The sequence below is a fragment of the Anopheles stephensi genome, unplaced genomic scaffold, assembly GCF_013141755.1.
Source record: "Anopheles stephensi strain Indian unplaced genomic scaffold, UCI_ANSTEP_V1.0 ucontig397, whole genome shotgun sequence".
NCBI classification, from domain to species: domain Eukaryota; kingdom Metazoa; phylum Arthropoda; class Insecta; order Diptera; family Culicidae; genus Anopheles; species Anopheles stephensi.
The window spans coordinates 29,994-52,500 of record NW_023405343.1 but is presented as its reverse complement, the minus strand read 5'-3'; the positions used below and the strand labels follow the sequence as shown (position 1 = coordinate 52,500).

Sequence of the window (22,507 nt, the reverse complement as noted above, 5' to 3'; positions counted from 1 at the left end):
ACAGCCAACTCAGAACTGGCACGGCTGAGGGAATCCGACTGTCTAATTAAAACAAAGCATTGTGATGGCCCCGGGTGGGTGTTGACACAATGTGATTTCTGCCCAGTGCTCTGAATGTCAACGTGAAGAAATTCAAGCAAGCGCGGGTAAACGGCGGGAGTAACTATGACTCTCTTAAGGTAGCCAAATGCCAACAACCACATGACATAGGCACAACGACCGACTTGGCTAGCGAACAAGAACAAACACCAGACATCCCTCCAACCACAACGGACATCCCTCAGACGACAGACGACGCCACAACATCTGCAAAAACCGGACTGGAAACTAAACGCAGCAAGAAAAATAAGAAAAAGAACACCACGACCTCCACCCAGAAAAACGGGACCGACACGGAAAAGAAAAAGGACAACAAAAACGCAAACGGACAAACCCAGATCAAGGACAAGTCTCACGAACCCGAGGCCGAATGGACAAAGGTCATGAGCAAGCAGGCGAAGCGACGGGCTCGGAAGCAGCAACGCAAGCAGGAGGCCGCGGTCATTGCAGCAGCACAGTTACAAAAGCCGCAGCCGGAGCAGCAGCAGCCACCGAGGGAGCAACAGTCACCAAAACGCAGCAGTAGGCAGCCGGACGCGCTGGAGGTGGAAACAATCAACTCCACCACCCAGAAGGACATCATGCGTATTCTGCAGGAAAAGCTCGGGGATGACCGGCAGAAGGTCGTGCGCACGAGGACGAACTTCCAGGGGAATATTCTTCTGGAACTCTCCTGCACAGACCACGCGGAAACCCTGGAAATGTGGAAGAGGGTATCGGCTGCGCTGGAGGACAAGGCAAAAGTCCGACCAAGGACCCCCACAACCAGGCTGATCTGCACCAACATCCCCCCAAGCAGCTCAAACGAGGAGATCGCCACGGACCTGAGCGCCGCCCTGGGAGTGACGCTGTACGCGGAACAGATCAGCACCGCCAATTCCAGCTACGGAACGCTAGTAGCGTTCTTCGGCTGTCCGGAAGCGGCGGTTACAGATGCGGTTCTGCAAAATCAGCACGTCATCGGGTTCAGTCGGTGCTGTCGGCTGAAGAAGGTGGAGGCGAAGCGCCAGTGCTACCGCTGCTACGAGTACGGCCACATTGCGTCCCACTGCCGTGGAAAGGACCGGTCGAGCAAATGCCATCGCTGCGCAGAACCAAAACACACGGGACAGTGTGTTAAGGAGCGGAAGTGCCTAGTCTGCAAGGGCCCGGAAGCAATCGGGCACTCGTTTGGACAGCGCCAGTGCCGCCAAGTAGGAGACGTAGTACCTTCACGGCCCAACCGGCGCGCCTAAGGTCCTCCAACAGAACCTGAACCACAGCCAGCTGGCCCAGGACATGCTGCTGCAGACGGCCCGAACGGAGGGCCACGACCTCTTGCTGCTCTCAGATCCATACCGGATCCCAGAGAACAATAGCAACTGGGTGGTGGACCCGACGGGCAGAGTCGCAGCGGTTTCAACAGGAAGATACCCCATCCAGCGCATCATCGAGAACCGGCGGGACAGCTTCGTCGTGGTGGAGATGCGCGGCATTGTGTTCTGCTCTGTATATCTACCTCCTGTGGGTCCCAATGCGACGATAGAAGACTACAGACGTAAGTGGACTGAAATAGCGTCTGTGATTCCACGCAACCGGGACACCGTGATCGGCGGAGACGTCAACGCCTGGTCAGGAGCGTGGGGAATGGAGCGTAGGAGCAACGATGGAGAGCGAGTGCACAGGGGAGCAATCGTGATGGACGCAGCGGCTTCGCTCGAACTGGTCCTGTTGAACCGGGGTAACCGGCCAACATGGGTCAGCCACAGCGGCCGCAGCTCCATTGTCGACGTAACCTTTTGTAGCAGGTCTCTCGTGGGCGACAACAACTGGCGAGTCTGCGACGAAAATCCGAGCGACCATAACACCATCAAGTTTACGGTTGGGAGGGCGACGGCACAGACAAGCACTGGTCGAGGACAGCAACAGGCAACGGAGGGCAGATGGGCAACTCGGTTCTTCAACGAGGACCTGTTCGTCGAGATCATGGGGTCGCTAGACATCCATGACCGTACTCTAATGGCAGATGAGCTGACGCAAGCAATGTCCACAGCGTGCGACGCCACAATGCCGCGACTGCCGGCAGCCAGAGGGGGAAGACGATCAGTGTACTGGTGGAATGACGAGATTGCCCAGTTACGACGGACCTACATCGGAATGCGCAGAAGACTACGGAGAGCCCGAACGGACGAACAACGAGACGAAAGGCGGCCGGCCTATACTGCAGCGAGGGCAGCACTGGATCGAGCGGTCAAGGCCAGCAAGAAGGCCAGCAGCGACGAGTTGCCCGAACAGCTGGGGCCTCACGGATTCGGGCCCGGCTACAAAATCAAGAAGCAGCAATGGGAAGGAGCTCGCGTGCCTATGGAACGGGATCCCACTAAACTGCGCCACATCGTCGGGGAGCTCTTTCCAGAGCGGCCACCTATGGAGTGGCCAACATTGGCAGAATGGACGGATCAGGACTCGGAGCGGGATCCAGTTACTGAGGACGAGTTGGTGAGCATTGCAAAATCGCTCAACCACAGCGCGCCCCCGGTGATGATAACATCCCAAACGTGGCCCTGATAACAGCGATGAAGGCTTTTCCCGGCGTCTTCAGGAGAACGTTCCAGCACTACATTAACTGCGGCCACTTCCCGGAGGAATGGAAAAGGCAACGATTGGTGCTGTTCTCCAAGGCAGGGAAACCACCCGGGGAGTCGTCGTCGTACCGGCCAATCTGTCTGCTGAGCGTCCTTGGTAAAGTGCTTGAGCGACTCATACAGCGCAGGCTCACGGATCATCTCGATGCCACGGGAGGACTGGCTGATGCTCAGTATGGATTCCGGAAAGGACGCTCCACTATGGACGCCATCAACAGGGTGCTCGCCAACGGAAGAGTTGCGCTGGACAAGAAGCGCAAAGGCGACCGACTGTGTGCGATGGTGACAATCGACGTGAAGAACGCCTTCAACATGGCCAACTGGACAGCGATTGGAGAAGCTCTGCAGAGAAGAAACACGCCACCGTACCTTCAGGCGATGCTGCGGAACTACTTCGTCATCGCACACTCCACTACGAGACGGATGAAGGGCTGGTTTCGCAACCAGTGTCGGCTGGTGTTCCGCAGGGTTCGGTTTTAGGACCAACACTCTGGAACGTCATGTACGACGATCTTCTCCGTGTGGAGTTGTCCGGGAAGCGGGCGGATATCATCGGATTTGCTGACGACGTGGGCCTTCACCCTCATCGGTAGAGATACGCAGGAAGTCAGCGGACCATGCTACGAGGAACCTTGAGACGAATCGAGCGCTGGATGAGCGGAGTTGGTCTACAGCTGGCCCACCAAAAGACCGGCTACATGATCTTCTGCACCCATCACAACCCGCAGATAGGCCAACTGACTGCGGGTTGGGCACACGATTAACTCGGAGGAATCGCTCAAGTACCTAGGGGTCGAACTCTGCCGCAAACAGCACCACGGCCGGCATCTGGAGAAGGTGTGCACCAAGGCATCTCGAAATAACGAATGCCCCTGACCGCCTTGATGCCGAACAAATGTGGACCGAAGAGCAGCAGAAGGAGACCGCTGGTCAACGTGGGGAACAGCATCGTACGCTATGCGGCACCGGCGTGGGGACGGTCACTTCTTCAAAAGGAGATCCATCGCACCACGATCCAGAGAACGCATCGGACAGGGAGTGCTTCGAGTTGCCAGCGCCTTTCAGACGACCTCCATACGACGCCGCCTGTGTGGTTGCTAGTTACCATCCCGTTAGTTCTTCTCCTAGAGGAGGACATACGCTGCCACGACGAGAAGGCAGCGCGGGCGGTCCAGCACCGGGGAATACGAGAACGGGCAGCGTGAGGAGACGCTGAGACGCTGGCAGCAACAGTGGACAGCTGGAGCAGAACAACAGAGAGCGCCGGGTTGAAGACGAGGAGAATGATCCCAGACATTATGTACTGGGTGAATCGCAAGCACCGGAGAAGGTGACTTTACGTAACGAGTTGAACTTCGCACTTCAGCGCATCGGCAGGGGGTCGGATCAGGTCGAGGAGTGGTTAGTGAGGTCCCACCGGTTGCCAAGCTCCGCTTCTCGGGCCTGGTGTCACGGTGAATCCCACATAACCCAGATCGGGGAGCACTGTCATGGCCGTGACATGCCCCCGTGACGGTGTACCTTTGGAAGGTTCCCTCCCCGTAAACAAAAAAAAAAAAAAAAAAAAAAAAAAGGTAGCCAAATGCCTCGTCATCTAATTAGTGACGCGCATGAATGGATTAACGAGATTCCCTCTGTCCCTATCTACTTTCTAAGCGAAACCACAGTCAAGGGAACGGGCTTGGAACACTAGCGGGGAAAGAAGACCCTGTGAGCTTGACTCTAGTCTGGCATTGTAAGGCGATATAGGAGGTGCAAGCATACGTGGGAGGGGCCGTCTCGTGAAGACCCGACCTCTGAGATACCACCACTCTTACTGTTGCCTTACTTACAATGATCGGTGGAACAAGCGCGGGCCTCAGGTCCGGGCCGTTGGCAGTCACTCACTCCCCGCCGGGAGCGTGACGGGCGGCCAGCTGCAGCTGCCCATGCGCCGTGTTTCTCGCTCAGCGTCCAGCCATGTCGCTGGGAGGCGCCTCCCGGGAGCCGTGCCGTGGTGTCGTAGCAGCGACGCGCGCCGTGCCATCGCGCCCCGCGACCGTGAGCCGTGGCCCGCAAGGGTCAAGCACCGCGTACGTCGGTGGGCGCGTGGCCGGCGCTGCGCACGCTCGTTTGCGCCGCCCGCACTCTCGCGCCCGGGTCCGGCCACCGCCCGGCTCGAAGACATCTGGGCAAACCTATCGGTCCACGTCATGGACAGTGCCAGGTGCGGAGTTTGACTGGGGCGGTACATCTCCAAAACGATAACGGAGGTGTCCAAAGGTCAGCTCAGTGTGACAGAAACCACACGCTGAGCATAAGGACAAAAGCTGGCTTGATCTCGGCGTTCATGTACCTCCGGGACAGCGAAAGCTGGCCTTACGATCCTTTTGGTTATAACGAGTTTTTAGCAAAGAGGTGTCATGAAAAGTTACCACAGGGTTTAACTGGCTTTTTTTTTTTCTTTTACGTCGTGGGGAATCTTCTTAGATACGCTCTCCATCGAAGCCGCATGCCGGATTTTTACCGACTAAAACCCCACGACGTGCGCAGCCCGCATCCCCTCCACAAAGCGAGCCGCGAGGCATAGTGGAGGTGGGGGTTTGGCCCTTATAACGGGCATTAACGCTCGGACCCTTTGTTCCGCTCTTTGCCATCCAGTGGACGTCGCTGATGTTGGCGCTGTACGGTGACTGCTCACCACTTCTGATGGAGAATGTTGTTTCGCAGCTAGCGGCCGGATTGTTGTAAGCAGAGTGACGGCGGCATCTTCATCCGACGGACATAGCCTGTCGCCGAGACTCATCACCTCTGAGTCGGTTGCTACGGAACAGTTCGGGGCAAAGAAGAGGCCACCTCCTCTTCTTCCTCTCTTTCTCTACTCTACTCTCTCTCTCTCTCTCTTTTGCTCTCACTTCCTTTCTATTTTTTTAATACAAACCACCCTTTCGTTATAAACCGACATCCAAAAAGCAAATATCTTCCTTCACCACTTTAGGGAATTCTTCTCTCTCTATCTCTCTCTCTTTCCCCCCCATTAACCCAGGTCACCCACTCAGTTCCAACTGACACATAAAATAGCGATTATCCCTCTTCCAACGTGATTTCCTTTTCTTGTCTTGTAGAGAATTATATTTTACTCCTTGCCTCTTTCTTTCCTATTTATTCAAGCAATTTATTATGCGTCAACCGTCTTTCTAATAGCGATATACTTTCTTTCGCGATTTTCCTTTCCCCTTTTTCGAATTTTTACTCCTTCTTGTGGTGGGAAAATCAATGCTTTCTTATTCTCATACAGTTAAACAGGCAATTTTTCTGCATTAACCGACATATAAATAGCAATTTTCCCTCTCTTAGCGAATTTATTTTCTTTTCAGCGATTTTATTCCTTCTTGCCTGCGATTTTCCTTCTGTTAAAGATTTCTCCATCATTTTCAGCCTTTTACTTTTGTTCTTTCTTTCGTGCGATTTTTTTGATTTCCAGCGATCTTTTCTATCTCTTCGGCAATTCTCCCTTCTTGTCTACATTTAAATTTCATTCAAGCGATTTCCTTTCCTTTTCGGCAATCTTCTCCATTTCGTGTCGTGTAGGGAATTATTCTCTCTCTCTTTCTCTCTCTTCTTTTTTCTCACTCTCACTCGTTCTCCGATAATCGGGCCATTTATTCAGCTTCAACTGGCATCAAACAGCGATTTTCCTTCTTCCAGCAATTTTCTGTTTCTGCGATTTTTCTTCTTGCATACGATTTCTTCCGGTTTAGCGATTTTTTTCCTTTATTTTTCAGTGCTCTGCATTCATCTCATCTGCGATTTTCTTTCTCTTTAGCAGTTTTCTTTCTCTTAGCGTTTGCTTCCTTCTGCCTTGTTGATTTCTTTCTTTAGCGACTTTGTAGAATATTATCACTGGTTGGGAGTGATTTTTGTGATATCAGACGGACGTTAAAGAGTTGTAGTGTTGCGCGCTCGACTTACAATTTCATACTGTTTATTCACTGGTCCGGTTACAAGTTCATCCTATTCGATTACATAGTTCATCCATTGGTCAAGTCACTTTCCCCTTAATTCACTTCTAAGTTCGTTCGTGTGCGTCAATTTATACTATCTGCTTATAGTGTTGTTCCTTTACCATATTTCGTGTAATAATTAATATTTCATGCATTTTCTACATTCCGGCCACCAAAAGAGAATTCTTTTCATTTCTGCAAATTCGTTGTTTTTCTTCATGTAACATGCTAACCAGTATCCTATTCGCTAATATATACGTAATTGACGTTTCGCTTGGGTCGGTATCAGTGTTTGTTTACATTATTAGTGCACCATGTGGTTACACAAATCCCTCGTTTGTATCGATTGGTCGTGGTAACAAAGCTAAACGATTAGCTGTTCTAACAATTTGTTTCCCCCCTGCCGTACGTAGCGTAACTACACGCACGACACCATCCTTGCCCGGGTGCAGCGCCGTAATGCGCCCCATTGGCCAAACAGTCGGGTGAAGATTATCTTCCTTGATTATAACCAGCTGATGGATCTCCAGCTTAACCGGTGCGTTGTTAATGTGTTTGGCTCGGGCTTGGAGTTGTTGGATGTATTCCGGATACCATCGGGACCAGATCGTTTGCACGTGCCTCTGCACGAGTTGGTACTCCTTGAGTCGGTTGGTCGGAAGGTGTCGTATGTCAACATCCGGGATTGCTTGCATGTTGCTGCCGATTAGAAAATGACTTGGGGTTAATGGTTCTAAATCGCAAGGATCATCGGATAAAGGGGTCAAAGGACGGGAATTTAAACATTGCTCCACCTGAGCAATAAGTGTAAGCATACTTTCTTGGGCGATACTTGTTATACTTATCGTGCGTAAAATGTGTTTTTTAGCCGACTTGACTGCCGCTTCCCATAATCCGCCGAAGTGAGGGGCCCTTGGGGGAATGAACTTCCATTCCATTTCGTTGGACGAACACCAATTGATGATAGACCGGCGATCGTCATCGTTCTTCTTCAGCATTTCGTACACGCGATGCAGCTCGTGGGCAGCTCCCTTAAACGTTGTCGCGTTGTCGGAGTGTAACTCGCACACCTTGCCTCGGCGTGCCACAAAACGACGTAGTGCTGCCAGAAATGCCGTAGTAGTTAAATCACTCACTAGCTCGATGTGTACGGCTCTAGTCGCGAAGCAAACAAAGATTGCGATGTACGCCTTCGTCGGACTCCGATTGCGGACGGGTGATTTCAGCATAAACGGCCCGCAGTAGTCCACTCCACTGATCGAGAAAGGTCTGGTCGGTGATACTCTCGACGTTGGTAGGTCAGCAACACTTTGTTTCACGAGAGTCGGCTTGTTTTTGAAACAAACGTGACACCGGTGGTAAACAGCCTTAACGAGATTCCTCCCACCAATCAACCAGAATCTTTGACGAAGTGTTGCTAATAACAGTTGCGGTCCAGCATGCAACAGTTGAAGATGATACGCCACTGCCAATAACACCGATAGTGGGTGCTTCGCCGAGAGAATCGCTGGATGTCGTCCTTCTTCTGGAAGATCAGCATTTCCGAGCCGGCCACCGACGCGTAACACACCAGTATGGTCGATGTACGGTGACAACCACTTCAGCTTCGATTTGTCGGAAACATGCTTCTCTTGAGCTAAAACCTTTAGCTCCTCCGCGAACGAATCCCTTTGGGCTAACTGGCATAACTTCAGTTCGGCCCGACGTAGTTCCGTGGCTGTAAGCGGTGGAACACTCTTCTCCTCGATGTGTGGCGCATCCTTGCAGCTTACTCTCGATGATTTGTTGGCTCCCTTGATGCACTCCATGAAGCGTAAACAATAAGCTACAACTCGTCTCAGCCTGTAGTATGATGAGTATCGCTCGAACAGTTTGTCACGGAACTCACACCTCGTAGAAACTGTGACAATCCGTGACGCCGTCGCCCGTTCTTCGATGACACCGTCATTCTCCTTCACTGCTGGTGGATGATTTGGCCATGCATCATGACTGTAAGCCAACCAACGAGGCCCATGCCACCAACGTTCACAATTAAGCAGCTCCTCCGGCTTCAGACCCCGTGATATGTCGTCTGCTGGATTATCACAACCAGGAACGTGACGCCACTCAGCTATCCGCGTTTCTTCCTGTATCTGCGCCACTCGGTTGGCGACAAATGGTTTCCATCGACGTGGTGGAGAATCCAGCCAATACATTACCGTCATTGAATCGGTCCAACAAAAGGCCATCGTAGATGCCGGTAACGTTCGACTCACCTTCTGGAACAGTTGGGTTGCTAATCGTGCGGCGCACAATTCCAACCTGGCGATCGAGTGCGTATTCGCCAATGAAACCACTTTCGACTTCGCTGCTAACAATTGCACCGTCACAATGTTGTCCGTCGATTCTGCGCGTACATAACAGCACGCACCATATGCACTTTGTGACGCATCAGCGAAGACGTGCAATTGCAAGCTGACCGTTGTAGGTTGGGAGATAAAACGTGGCACTCTTAATTCGCGTAGCGAATATAACGTTGAATGAAAGCTTCTCCACTCTTGTTGAAGCTCACCGGGCAGTGCACGTTCCCAATCCCAAGCCTTTCCATTCTCCTTCAAACTCCACAAACGTTGTAGAAAGACTTTCGCGATGATGATTGTCGGACCCAACAAACCAAGTGGGTCGAATATGCTTGCCGTGTACGACAAGATCAAGCTTCTCGTTAATACTTCAGCTGGTTGTGGAAGGCCAACCTTGAAGGAAAACGAATCGTTGGCGGGTTCCCAAACCAGCCCCAGCGTCGAAACAGCTTGACCATCCTTCCACTCGTGCATTGATTGAATCGCAAGATCTTCACGTGGGACATCTAGAAGCGATTCTGGAACGTTAGATGCCCACTTTTTCAATGCGAAACCAGCTGAATCGAGCATTGCGGTGATTTGCTTTCGCACTTCTACTGCTTCGTTAAGGTCAGTCGCTCCTGTTAGTAGATCGTCGACGTAAAAATCACGTAACACGGGATCAACTGCCTTCGGGAATTGATCTTTGTGGTCATGCGCAACCTGCTGGAGCGTTCTAGTGGCGAGGAATGGAGCTGACGCCGTGCCGTAAGTAACGGTATTCAGCTCGTAGGTCGATATCGGATCCAGGGGGCTCTTTCGGTACCTGATACGTAGCAGATTCCGATCGATGATGTTGTGGAGAATTTGCCGGTACATTTTTTCCACATCGGCCACTAATGCGATTGCGTAGGACCTGAATCGCAATATAATCGTTAGTAGATCTTCCTGGACAATTGGGCCAACTAGTAACGTATCGTTTAAGGAGTATCCCGAGCTCGTTTTACAGGACGCGTCAAACACGACCCGTACTTTTGTGGATGTACTCGATTCCTTCACCACCGCATGGTGAGGAATATAACAATGCGGAACACTATCATCCACTGGTTCGGTAAGTTTTCGCATGTGACCAAGTTCCTCGTACTCTTGCATGAAACGCTTATATTCCATCTCCATTTCAGGGTTGATCTTCAATCGCCGCTCCACAGCCATCAGTCGTCGATCCGCAATCTCCTTTGATGAACCCAATACTATATCTGCTCTGGGATTACGAGGCAGACAAACGATGTAACGACCATGGTGATCACGCGTTGTAGTGGCAGCATAATGCTTCTCACAAGCATCTTCCTCAAGCGAGAGAGCGGGTCCCTCTAGATTGGTCTCGTTCTCCCAAAACCGTTGCAGCAATGTATCGAGAGACTCATGGCTCCTAATTGAGTGGCACGAAACAGGACTAGCGACTGAAATGTGGGAAGTATTCCCAGCAACTGTCCACCCAAACGGAGTCTCAACCAACCAAGGACCGCCTTTGACCAGTAACTGCTTCTTTCCGGTATGCCATTCCCAATATGCGTCACTCCCAATGATCACATCAACTCTTGAAGGAAGGTTAAAGGCAGGATCAGCCAACGGAACGTCAGGGAATTTCCAACCAGCAACATCGATTGGGGCAGTCGGTATCTCAGCACAAGGGGAGTTCACTATCAGGAACTCAAGTGGCGACGAAAATGGCGCTGACTTTGACTGCACCGTTGCGATGATCGAACCCTTGGCTTGCTGAACACCCTCACCGATACCTGTCAATGCAACGTTGATCTTTGTACGACGTGTCAGCAGCTTCCGCGCTAGGGATTCGGACACGATATTGCACATGGATCCTGAATCCAACAACGCTCGTGCTTCATGCCGAATGCCATGGTCATCGACTAACCAGAGAACCACCGTTTCGAGAACCACAATTTCATTGCTCGAACCTACGTTCATGGTTACCTGTGGCGGTGAATCGTCGTGCAACATGCTGTGATGACGTGCGTTGCACTTGTTGCAACGGAAGACGGAATTGCACGACCGTACCTGATGATTCGGGTTCAAACAGTTGAAGCATAGTTTATGCTTCGCAATCACTTCACGCCGGAACTTTACGTCTCCTTTGCAGAACTTCGGGCAGCTTCGTAGATGGTGTGGCTCTGCACACTCTAATGGACAGGATGCGTAGGATGTGCTGCTAGCTGGCTTCCGCGTTGACACTGAATTGCTCACGTATCTAACCTTTCCTCCCATTCTTCTTTCTCCACAGGCCACCGGCGTTTGTTTCGATTCAGATATCTTCGCTAACGTTTGGGACGAACGAAGGATTCGGATTCTATCCTGCAGGAAATCGATTAGATCTGAATACTTATCCTTGGGGCTGGCCGATGAATGCTTTTCCCAAGCTAGGATGGTTGATGAATCCAATTTGAAGAACAGCAATGTGGTGAGGGGAGTGTCCCAGTTGTCAACCGGTTCCTTCAGCTTTCTTAAACCGTTCACGTGCCGCGTGAACTCGTCCACAAGCTGCGCCAATTCATCCACAGATCCTTCATGCATCGCGGGAAGGTGATGCAATGTTCGATAATAATCACGGACTAACATGCGCGGGTTATCATACCGTTTCAGCAGCGCGGCCCAGGTGGTCGCATAGTTGTCCGCGGTCAATGTGGTATGCTCGAACAGCAGCGCCGCCTCACTCTTCAATGATGACAACAGATACTGAAGTTTCAGTATCGAAGGTATATCTGCTGACGAATCGATCATTGCCACGAAGCGATCACGAAACGTGAGCCACTTCGTCGTATCACCGTCGAACGTGGGGAGATCGATTTTCGGTAACCGCACATTAATTGATCCGAAATTACCCGTTGAGTTCAGGCTAGAATTGGCTTGCAAAATCGACGCGTTGAGAGGATTGGCTTCACACGGTTGCTTTTGCAACAAAAATCCTTTCACCTTTCGGTACACACTGTCCATTTCACATCGCTCTTGCAGCAAAGCTTCTAACGCTTCGGGAGATTCTTCCAATTCCTCCAGTTTTGCTACCGCGTTCAAATAATCTTGAACATGCCGTTCTAGCTGATCCAAGCACACTGGTATTTCACCCACATCACTTTCACTATAATCGTTTTTAAATTGTTCAATGTTCTTCACAAGCATTTGCGCTTGGCGCTTTTTTAATTGCGCGGCTTTGATTTTCTTCTCCATTTTCTACGTTGCTTCACTAACACACACGTAAAATGAACAAAGTTCAATGTTCTGCACTTCACTAACACTTAATACAGACGATGTAACGTTCACTTTGAATTTGATTCGAAATTGTTCACAACCTGCTGCGTTGCATGCAAGTTTCGTTAGAATACGATAGGAGTGATGGCCGTTAAAATGGAACCACGCTTCGCAATGGCGTAGATTTCCGATGAAGCTAAGCTACGCGGGACGCTAAGCTTTGCCTGTTGCCTTAAGTTGATGCGTAACAACAACTTTCACTCCAGTAAGTCGATTTGAATAAATCGCAACACAACTCACGAGAAAACAAACGAACATACAAGGGTTCACGTGCACGTAATGACCTTTCACAGCAATTCGCGCCAATATGCGGAGCAAGACAGCGAACTGTTCGTTTCCTCACAAACACAGAGATGATTCACGTCACTGTGTACGGTAATTAACGTAGTGAATTTTTTCCGAAATCACTAAACCGACTTCACCAGATCCGGTTCGAAGGACCAAAAATGTAGAATATTATCACTGGTTGGGAGTGATTTTTGTGATATCAGACGGACGTTAAAGAGTTGTAGTGTTGCGCGCTCGACTTACAATTTCATACTCTTATTCACTGGTCCGGTTACAAGTTCATCCTATTCGATTACATAGTTCATCCATTGGTCAAGTCACTTTCCCCTTAATTCACTTCTAAGTTCGTTCGTGTGCGTCAATTTATACTATCTGCTTATAGTGTTGTTCCTTTACCATATTTCGTGTAATAATTAATATTTCATGCATTTTCTACAGACTTCTTTCTTTTTAGCGTTCTTTCTTCCTTTTCTTCTGCTTTTTCCCCCTTTTTAGCAATTTTCTCTTTCTTTTTGTGACCTTCTTTCTTTCCAGTCTGCGATCTCTCTCTTTCTCGTCCGGTCCGGTCCAACCAGTGTCGGCTGGTGTTCCGCAGGGTTCGGTTTTAGGACCAACACTCTGGAACGTCATGTACGACGATCTTCTCCGTGTGGAGTTGTCCGGGAAGCGGGCGGACATCATCGGATTTGCTGACGACGTGGCCTTCACCCTCATCGGTAGAGATACGCAGGAAGTCAGCGACCATGCTACGAGGAACCTTGAGACGATCGAGCGCTGGATGAGCGGAGTTGGTCTACAGCTGGCCCACCAAAAGACCGGCTACATGATCTTCTGCACCCATCACAACCCGCAGATAGGCCAACTGACTGCGGGTGGGCACACGATTAACTCGGAGGAATCGCTCAAGTACCTAGGGGTCGAACTCTGCCGCAAACAGCACCACGGCCGGCATCTGGAGAAGGTGTGCACCAAGGCATCTCGAATAACGAATGCCCTGACCGCCTTGATGCCGAACAAATGTGGACCGAAGAGCAGCAGAAGGAGACCGCTGGTCAACGTAGGGAACAGCATCGTACGCTATGCGGCACCGACGTGGGGACGGTCACTTCTTCAAAAGGAGATCCATCGCACCACGATCCAGAGAACGCATCGGACAGGGGTGCTTCGAGTTGCCAGCGCCTTTCAGACGACCTCATACGACGCCGCCTGTGTGGTTGCTAGTACCATCCCGTTAGTTCTTCTCCTAGAGGAGGACATACGCTGCCACGACGAGAAGGCAGCGCGGGGCGGTCCAGCACCGGGAATACGAGAACGGCAGCGTGAGGAGACGCTGAGACGCTGGCAGCAACAGTGGACAGCTGGAGCAGAACAACAGAGAGCGCCGGGTTTGAAGACGAGGAGAATGATCCCAGACATTATGTCCTGGGTGAATCGCAAGCACGGAGAAGTTGACTTTTACGTTTCCCAACTATTTACAGGTCATGGATTTCTCCGGAGCTACTTCGTCGACAAAGGCATCCTGGACGGCTCGCCAAACTGCCCGGTGTGTGAAAACACCGTGGAGGATGTCGAGCATGTCATGTTTCACTGTCCACGGTTCGCTCGGGCACAGCAGGAGATGCAACAGCAGTGCCACACCCGCCTCACGATGAACAATCTAGCGGCGGAAATGTGTGCAAGCAGCAGTACATGGGAGGCGGTTCGAACTGCCGCTCGGACGATCTTCAAAACACTTCAACTGAGGTGGAATGAGGAGAGTCCGCCAACGGCAAGACGACGGCGACAACATCGACAGCGGACGAGAGAGCAAGCTGGGCACTAATAACTTCCTCTTTTCCACAACATAGGACACCAAATTTGGATGCAGCAGCGGCAGCGACGAGTAACCAGGGCCTTTGCTTGAGCAAAAACCCACCCGGTAGTTACGGCAACGGACGAGCGGATTGGAGCAGCACTGGCAGAAGGAAGACGCGAAGCAGCAGCAGCAGCACAGACAACTAGGACGACAACAACAGCAAGGGTGCACAGCACACACGTCCCTACATGGAGTACTTCGCACTTCAGCGCATCGGCAGGGGTCGGATCAGGTCGAGGAGTGGTTTAGTGAGGTCCCACCGGTTGCCAAGTCCGCTTCTCGGGCCTGGTGTCACGGTGAATCCCACATAACCCAGATCGGGGAGCACTGTCATGCCGTGACATGCCCCCGTGACGGTGTACCTTTTGAAGGTTCCCTCCCCGTAAACAAAAAAAAAAAAAAAAAAAGGTAGCCAAATGCCGAAGTGTCTATTAAAATCCCCCGACGGCAAAATTTTATGTGGTGGTTTTTATTAAGTTGCCTTCTGCGACAAAGTTCCGACGGCTTTTGCATTTGATTAGTTTTCGATTGTTTTCTTTATTCGCCCGTTGGAACAGGTTTTTTAATTGTGATTTTTATTAAGTTGCCTTCTGCGACATTCTTCCGACGGCTTTTGAGTTAGATTTTTCTTTTATTCATTCCCACCGGAAGTGCTTTCTCCTGTTTGATAAATAAATTATACTTTTCTTTTAATCGCCTTCTGCGAACCACGGCTTGCGTTAATTGAATCAGTGGCTTTACAGTGCAGTGTCATTAGTGTAGTGAAGTGGGAGGCCTCCGTGTCTGTTGATTACCTCAGGGAATTTTGATTAATTGTCTTCTACAATTAAACTTCCGGTTTTACGATAGTCTTGCGTAGAGGCCAAATTTGGAACGGCCTTCTGCCAATCCAGTCCCGCTAGTGTTGATTCAGTGCCGTGTGTTTTGCCGCCGTGATAATTTTGATAGTGATTTGATTGCCGTGCTTTTATTTAAGTTGCCTTCTGCGACAATTGCCGTCGGGTTTTGTGTTAAAATAATTTTGAAGTGTCTATTAAAATCCCCCGACGGCAAAAATTTTATGTGGTGGTTTTTATTAAGTTGCCTTCTGCGACAATGTTCCGACGGCTTTTTGCATTTGATTAGTTTTCGATAGTTTCTTAATTCGCCCGTCGGAACAGGTTTTTTAATTGTGATTTTATTAAGTTGCCTTCTGCGACATTCTTCCGACGGCTTTTGAGCCAGACTTATCTTTTTAAATTCCCGTCGGAAGTGCTTTTTCTTATTTGAATATTAATTAAATTCTTTCTTTTAATCGCCTTCTGCGAACCACGGCTTGCGTTAATTGAATCAGTGGCGTTACGGTGCAGTGTCATTTGTGTAGTGAAGTGGGAGGCCTCCGTGTCTGTCGATTACCAGAGGGAATCTTGATTAATTGTCTTCTACAATTAAACTTCCGGTATTTCGACAGTCTTGCATAGAAGCCCCAGTCTCGCTAGAGTTGATTCAGTGCCGTGGGTTTTGCCGCCGTGATAATTGTGATAGTGATTCTGATTGCCGTGCTTTTAATTAAGTTGCCTTCTGCGACAATTGCCGTCGGGTTTTGTGTTAAATTAGTTTTGAAGTATCTCTTAAAATCCCCCGACGTCAAAATTGTCTGTGGTGGTTTAATTAAGTTGCCTTCTGCGACAAAGTTCCGACGGCTTTTTGCATTTGATTAGTTTTCGATTGTTTTCTTAATTCGCCCGTTGGAACAGGTTTTTTAATTGTGATTTTATTAAGTTGCCTTCTGCGACATTCTTCCGACGGCTTTTGAGTTAGATTTTCGTTTATTTATTCCCGTCGGAAGTGCTTTCTCTTATTTGATTAATTAATTTAATTTTTCTTTTAATCGCCTTCTGCGAACCACGGCTTGCGTTAATTGAATCAGTGGCCTTACGTTACAAATTTCCCCCGTACCCGTCAACGTAGACCACATATTTTTTCGTCTTCTACCTCCCCCACCATCCTTAGCGAAGTATTATCTCAAGCTCCGTAGATCACCCGTAATACCATCTTCCTTCCCACTCTCGTCTTGGAAAGTTCACTTTCTGTTAAAATAACTGTCCCGTTGAATTCAAATCTGAACAAATTTAACCAAAATCTATTAAATCCTCAAACTAGCGCCAATTCTCTCAACATTGTTTTTCCCCATAAATCCATATCCAAAACCCTTACTTAACAAATTAGCAAAATAAAAATAGTTGTTTGATAAAGAGCAAACAAAACCCGCTAAAGTCCACCTAACCCTCTCAACAAGCCCGTTTTCCACCTAACAAACATATAAGTGTTCCCAGCATAAGACTTTATAATTGTGCCAATCAAAATATCACTTAAATTATCCCCCCTATCTATAGCAGGCTTTCCACACCATAGATCCCCCCTTCATTATCATTACTATTACTTAATTGATCACGGTTAAAATACTCCGAACACAAGCCCTTTCCGATATTACTCAATCATAACGACGCATCCCTCGCCTTCCCGAATTTTTCTTTTTTACTTGAGGGAACTCTACTCTCTCTCTCTCTTTTGCTCTCACTTCCTTTCTATTTTTTTTAATACAAACCACCCTTTCGTTATCCACCAACATCCAAAAAGCAAATATCTTCCTTCACCACTTTAGAGAATTCTTCTCTCTCTATCTCTCTCTCTCTCCCCCCCATTAACCCAGGTCACCCACTCTGTTCCAACTGACACATAAAATAGCGATTATCCCTCTTCCAACGTGATTTCCTTTTCTTGTCTTGTAGAGAATTATATTTTTACTCCTTGCCTCTTTCTTTCCTATTTATTCAAGCAATTTATTATGCGTCAACCGTCTTTCTAATAGCGATATACTTTCTTTCGCGATTTTCCTTTCCCCTTTTTCGAATTTTTACTCCTTCTTGTGGTGGGAAAATCAATTCTTCTTATTCTCATACAGTTAAACAGGCAATTTTTCTGCATTAACTGACATATAAATAGCAATTTTCCCTCTCTTAGCGAATTTCTTTTCTTTTCAGCGATTTTATTCCTTCTTGCCTGCGATTTTCTTTCTGTTAAAGATTTCTCCATCATTTTCAGCCTTTTACTTTTGTTCTTTCTTTCGTGCGATTTTTTTTGATTTCCAGCGATCTTTTCTATCTCTTCGGCAATTTTCTCCCTTCTTGTCTACATTTAAATTTCATTCAAGCGATTTTCCTTTCCTTTTCTGCAATCTTCTCCATTTCGTGTCGTGTAGGGAATTATTCTCTCTCTCTTTCTCTCTCTTCTTTTTTCTCACTCTCTCTCGTTCTCCGAATAATTCGGGCCATTTATTCAGCTTCAACTGGCATCAAACACCGATTTTCCTTCTTTTCAGCAATTTTCTGTTTCTGTGATTTTTCTTCTTGCATACGATTTTCTTCCGGTTTAGCGATTTTTTCCTTTCTTTCAGTGCTCTGCATTCATCTCATCTGCGATTTCTTTCTCTTTAGCAGTTTTCTTTCTTCTTAGCGTTTGCTTCCTTCTTGCCTTTGATTTTCTTTCTTTTAGCGTCTTCTTTCTTTTTAGCGTTCTTTCTTCCTTTTCTTCTGCTTTTTTCCCTCTTTTTAGCAATTTTCTCTTTCTTTTTGTGACCTTCTTTCTTTCCAGTCTGCGATCTCTCTCTTTCTCGTCCGGTCCGGTCCAACCAGTGTCGGCTGGTGTTCCGCAGGGTTCGGTTTTAGGACCAACACTCTGGAACGTCATGTACGACGATCTTCTCCGTGTGGAGTTGTCCGGGAAGCGGGCGGACATCATCGGATTTGCTGACGACGTGGCCTTCACCCTCATCGGTAGAGATACGCAGGAAGTCAGCGACCATGCTACGAGGAACCTTGAGACGATCGAGCGCTGGATGAGCGGAGTTGGTCTACAGCTGGCCCACCAAAAGACCGGCTACATGATCTTCTGCACCCATCACAACCCGCAGATAGGCCAACTGACTGCGGGTGGGCACACGATTAACTCGGAGGAATCGCTCAAGTACCTAGGGGTCGAACTCTGCCGCAAACAGCACCACGGCCGGCATCTGGAGAAGGTGTGCACCAAGGCATCTCGAATAACAAATGCCCTGACCGCCTTGATGCCGAACAAATGTGGACCGAAGAGCAGCAGAAGGAGACCGCTGGTCAACGTGGGGAACAGCATCGTACGCTATGCGGCACCGGCGTGGGGACGGTCACTTCTTCAAAAGGAGATCCATCGCACCACGATCCAGAGAACGCATCGGACAGGGGTGCTTCGAGTTGCCAGCGCCTTTCAGACGACCTCATACGACGCCGCCTGTGTGGTTGCTAGTACCATCCCGTTAGTTCTTCTCCTAGAGGAGGACATACGCTGCCACGACGAGAAGGCAGCGCGGGGCGGTCCAGCACCGGGAATACGAGAACGGCAGCGTGAGGAGACGCTGAGACGCTGGCAGCAACAGTGGACAGCTGGAGCAGAACAACAGAGAGCGCCGGGTTTGAAGACGAGGAGAATGATCCCAGACATTATGTCCTGGGTGAATCGCAAGCACGGAGAAGTTGACTTTTACGTTTCCCAACTATTTACAGGTCATGGATTTCTCCGGAGCTACTTCGTCGACAAAGGCATCCTGGACGGCTCGCCAAACTGCCCGGTGTGTGAAAACACCGTGGAGGATGTCGAGCATGTCATGTTTCACTGTCCACGGTTCGCTCGGGCACAGCAGGAGATGCAACAGCAGTGCCACACCCGCCTCACGATGAACAATCTAGCGGCGGAAATGTGTGCAAGCAGCAGTACATGGGAGGCGGTTCGAACTGCCGCTCGGACGATCTTCAAAACACTTCAACTGAGGTGGAATGAGGAGAGTCCGCCAACGGCAAGACGACGGCGACAACATCGACAGCGGACGAGAGAGCAAGCTGGGCACTAATAACTTCCTCTTTTCCACAACATAGGACACCAAATTTGGATGCAGCAGCGGCAGCGACGAGTAACCAGGGCCTTTGCTTGAGCAAAAACCCACCCGGTAGTTACGGCAACGGACGAGCGGATTGGAGCAGCACTGGCAGAAGGAAGACGCGAAGCAGCAGCAGCAGCACAGACAACTAGGACGACAACAACAGCAAGGGTGCACAGCACACACGTCCCTACATGGAGTACTTCGCACTTCAGCGCATCGGCAGGGGTCGGATCAGGTCGAGGAGTGGTTTAGTGAGGTCCCACCGGTTGCCAAGTCCGCTTCTCGGGCCTGGTGTCACGGTGAATCCCACATAACCCAGATCGGGGAGCACTGTCATGCCGTGACATGCCCCCGTGACGGTGTACCTTTTGAAGGTTCCCTCCCCGTAAACAAAAAAAAAAAAAAAAAAAAAGGTAGCCAAATGCCAATCTGAACAAATTTAACCAAAAATCTATTAAATCCTCAAACTACCGCCAATTCTTTCAACATTGTTTTTCCCCATAAATCCATATCCAAACCCCTTACTTAACAAATTAGCAAAATAAAAATAGTTGTTTGATAAAGAGCAAACAAAACCCGCTAAAGTCCACCTAACCCTCTCAACAAGCCCGTTATCCACGTTTTGTAGTGAAGTGGGAGGCCTCCGTGTCTGTTGATTACCTCAGGGAATTTTGATTAATTGTCTTCTACAATTAAACTTCCGGTTTTACGATAGTCTTGCGTAGAGGCCAAATTTGGAACGGCCTTCTGCCAATCCAGTCCCGCTAGTGTTGATTCAGTGCCGTGTGTTTTGCCGCCGTGATAATTTTGATAGTGATTTGATTGCCGTGCTTTTATTTAAGTTGCCTTCTGCGACAATTGCCGTCGGGTTTTGTGTTAAAATAATTTTGAAGTGTCTATTAAAATCCCCCGACGGCAAAATTTTATGCGGTGGTTTTTTATTGAGTTGCCTACTGCGACAAAGTTCCGACGGCTTTTTGCATTTGATTAGTTTTCGATAGTTTCTTAATTCGCCCGTCGGAACAGGTTTTTTTATTAAGTTGCCTTCTGCGACATTCTTCCGACGGCTTTGGAGCCAGACTTATCTTTTTAAATTCCCGTCGGAAGTGCTTTCTCGTATTTGATTATTAATTAAATTCTTTCTTTTAATCGCCTTCTGCGAACCACGGCTTGCGTTAATTGAATCAGTGGCGTTACGGTGCAGTGTCATTTGTGTAGTGAAGTGGGAGGCCTCCGTGTCTGTCGATTACCAGAGGGAATCTTGATTAATTGTCTTCTACAATTAAACTTCCGGTATTTCGACAGTCTTGCGTAGAAGCCCAATTTGGAGCGGCCTTCTGCCAATCCAGTCCTGCCAGAGTGTTAAATAGTGTCGTGTTTCTTGTGTGTTTGCTGGGATTTGCGGTTTCAACGGACAACGTGCTGGATGAAAAGCGAAGCACTCCTCCAGCGATAGCATTTCATCAAACCGGCAAGTCTAGGCATATAAGAGTAGAGATTTATTTGTATCACCAAAAGTAGCCGAACGCATATAATAGTTCACCTGTGTAGAATTATCAGACCCTTTCCCGTAAAGTTCGTTGCCTTTTTTTTTTCTCGTACCGTATACGCATTCAGAAATCACATTTTAAAAAAACCCAACGTACCCAGTAGCGTTAAAACCCCTTCTTACCTTTAAAATATTTTCCATGTCCCAACCAGGGTTAAACCCCGTTTTTTAAACCTGACAATTTAATTTCCAACGTCCGTACAGGAGTTAAACCCACTTTTCCCAATTCCTGTCCCACCCTGCGTAAACAATATTTTTCTGTGTCCGTTAAACTTATTTTTGCTACCCCTGTACCTGTGTTCATTCACAACACACCATCTGCACACCAACAGGCACAACTTTTTCTTCCGTGCACACCACCAGCACACCAGCAGGTGGATTTTTTCCCGTGCACCATCTACGCATGCGCAAATTTCTACCCGTGTACCTGTCTGGAAAAAACCCGTTAGCGTTACAAATTTCCCTCGTACCGGACAACGTAGACCACATATATTTTCGCTTTCTACCTCCCCCACCATCCTTAGCGAAATATTATCTCAAGCTCCGTAGATCACCCGTAATACCATCTTCCTTCCCACTCTCGTCTTGGAAAGTCCACTTTCTGTTAAAATAACTGTCCCGTTGAATTCAAATCTGAACAAATTTAACCAAAATCTATTAAATCCTCAAACTAGCGCCAATTCTCTCAACATTGTTTTTCCCCATAAATCCATATCCAAAACCCTTACTTAACAAATTAGCAAAATAAAAATAGTTGTTTGATAAAGAGCAAACAAAACCCGCTAAAGTCCACCTAACCCTCTCAACAAGCCCGTTTTCCACCTAACAAACATATAAGTGTTCCCAGCATAAGACTTTATAATTGTGCCAATCAAAATATCACTTAAATTATCCCCCCTATCTATAGCAGGCTTTCCACACCATAGATCCCCCCTTCATTATCATTACTATTACTTAATTGATCACGGTTAAAATACTCCGAACACAAGCCCTTTCCGATATTACTCAATCATAACGACGCATCCCTCGCCTTCCCGAATTTTTCTTTTTTACTTGAGGGAACTCTACTCTCTCTCTCTCTCTTTTGCTCTCACTTCCTTTCTATTTTTTTTTAATACAAACCACCCTTTCTGTTGCGAACGCGACAAAATAAAATTGAGCTAAACTGACTGGCATGAAAGAGTTAGAAGAACAATTTTAAATAACTAAATATCTTTCGTTTAGGATAAATTCTCACCGGAAAATATTATCTTAGGAAAAAAACCTTAAGTCACAGAGAGGCCTCATACCGTGAGGAAAACTAAAATATGGTGCGTTATTGGAAATATCAGAAAGGGGACAATATCCAGACATATGAAAATTATAAATAAACTCAAGCCATGTAATAAAAACGAAAGTGAAGAACATGGCCCGAAAAGGGTTAACACTAGAACACAATGCATACATTGTCTTTGCGCGATTAGTTTCATGAAAAAACGACCATCTCGAAGATCAAGGCACGGTCGTAGGGCAATGAAGGAAA

At 48.4% G+C, this 22,507-nt stretch overlaps 1 protein-coding gene and 1 pseudogene across 1 annotated transcript; one reads left to right on the top strand and one right to left on the bottom strand.

Moving 5' to 3' along the window:
- LOC118516822 overlaps positions 1-5,249 on the top strand; it is a 7,838-nt pseudogene extending 2,589 nt beyond the window's left edge.
- A 3,563-nt stretch (positions 5,250-8,812) lies between these two features.
- On the bottom strand, positions 8,813-11,817 carry LOC118516819. The gene is made up of 4 exons (XM_036062690.1): positions 11,323-11,817; positions 10,541-11,097; positions 9,439-10,453; positions 8,813-9,007 (listed from the first exon to the last, which is right to left on the bottom strand). The coding sequence occupies exons 1-4, from the start codon at positions 11,815-11,817 to the stop codon at positions 8,813-8,815; spliced, it is 2,262 nt and encodes a 753-aa protein (XP_035918583.1).
- Between the last annotated feature and the right edge of the window lie 10,690 nt (positions 11,818-22,507).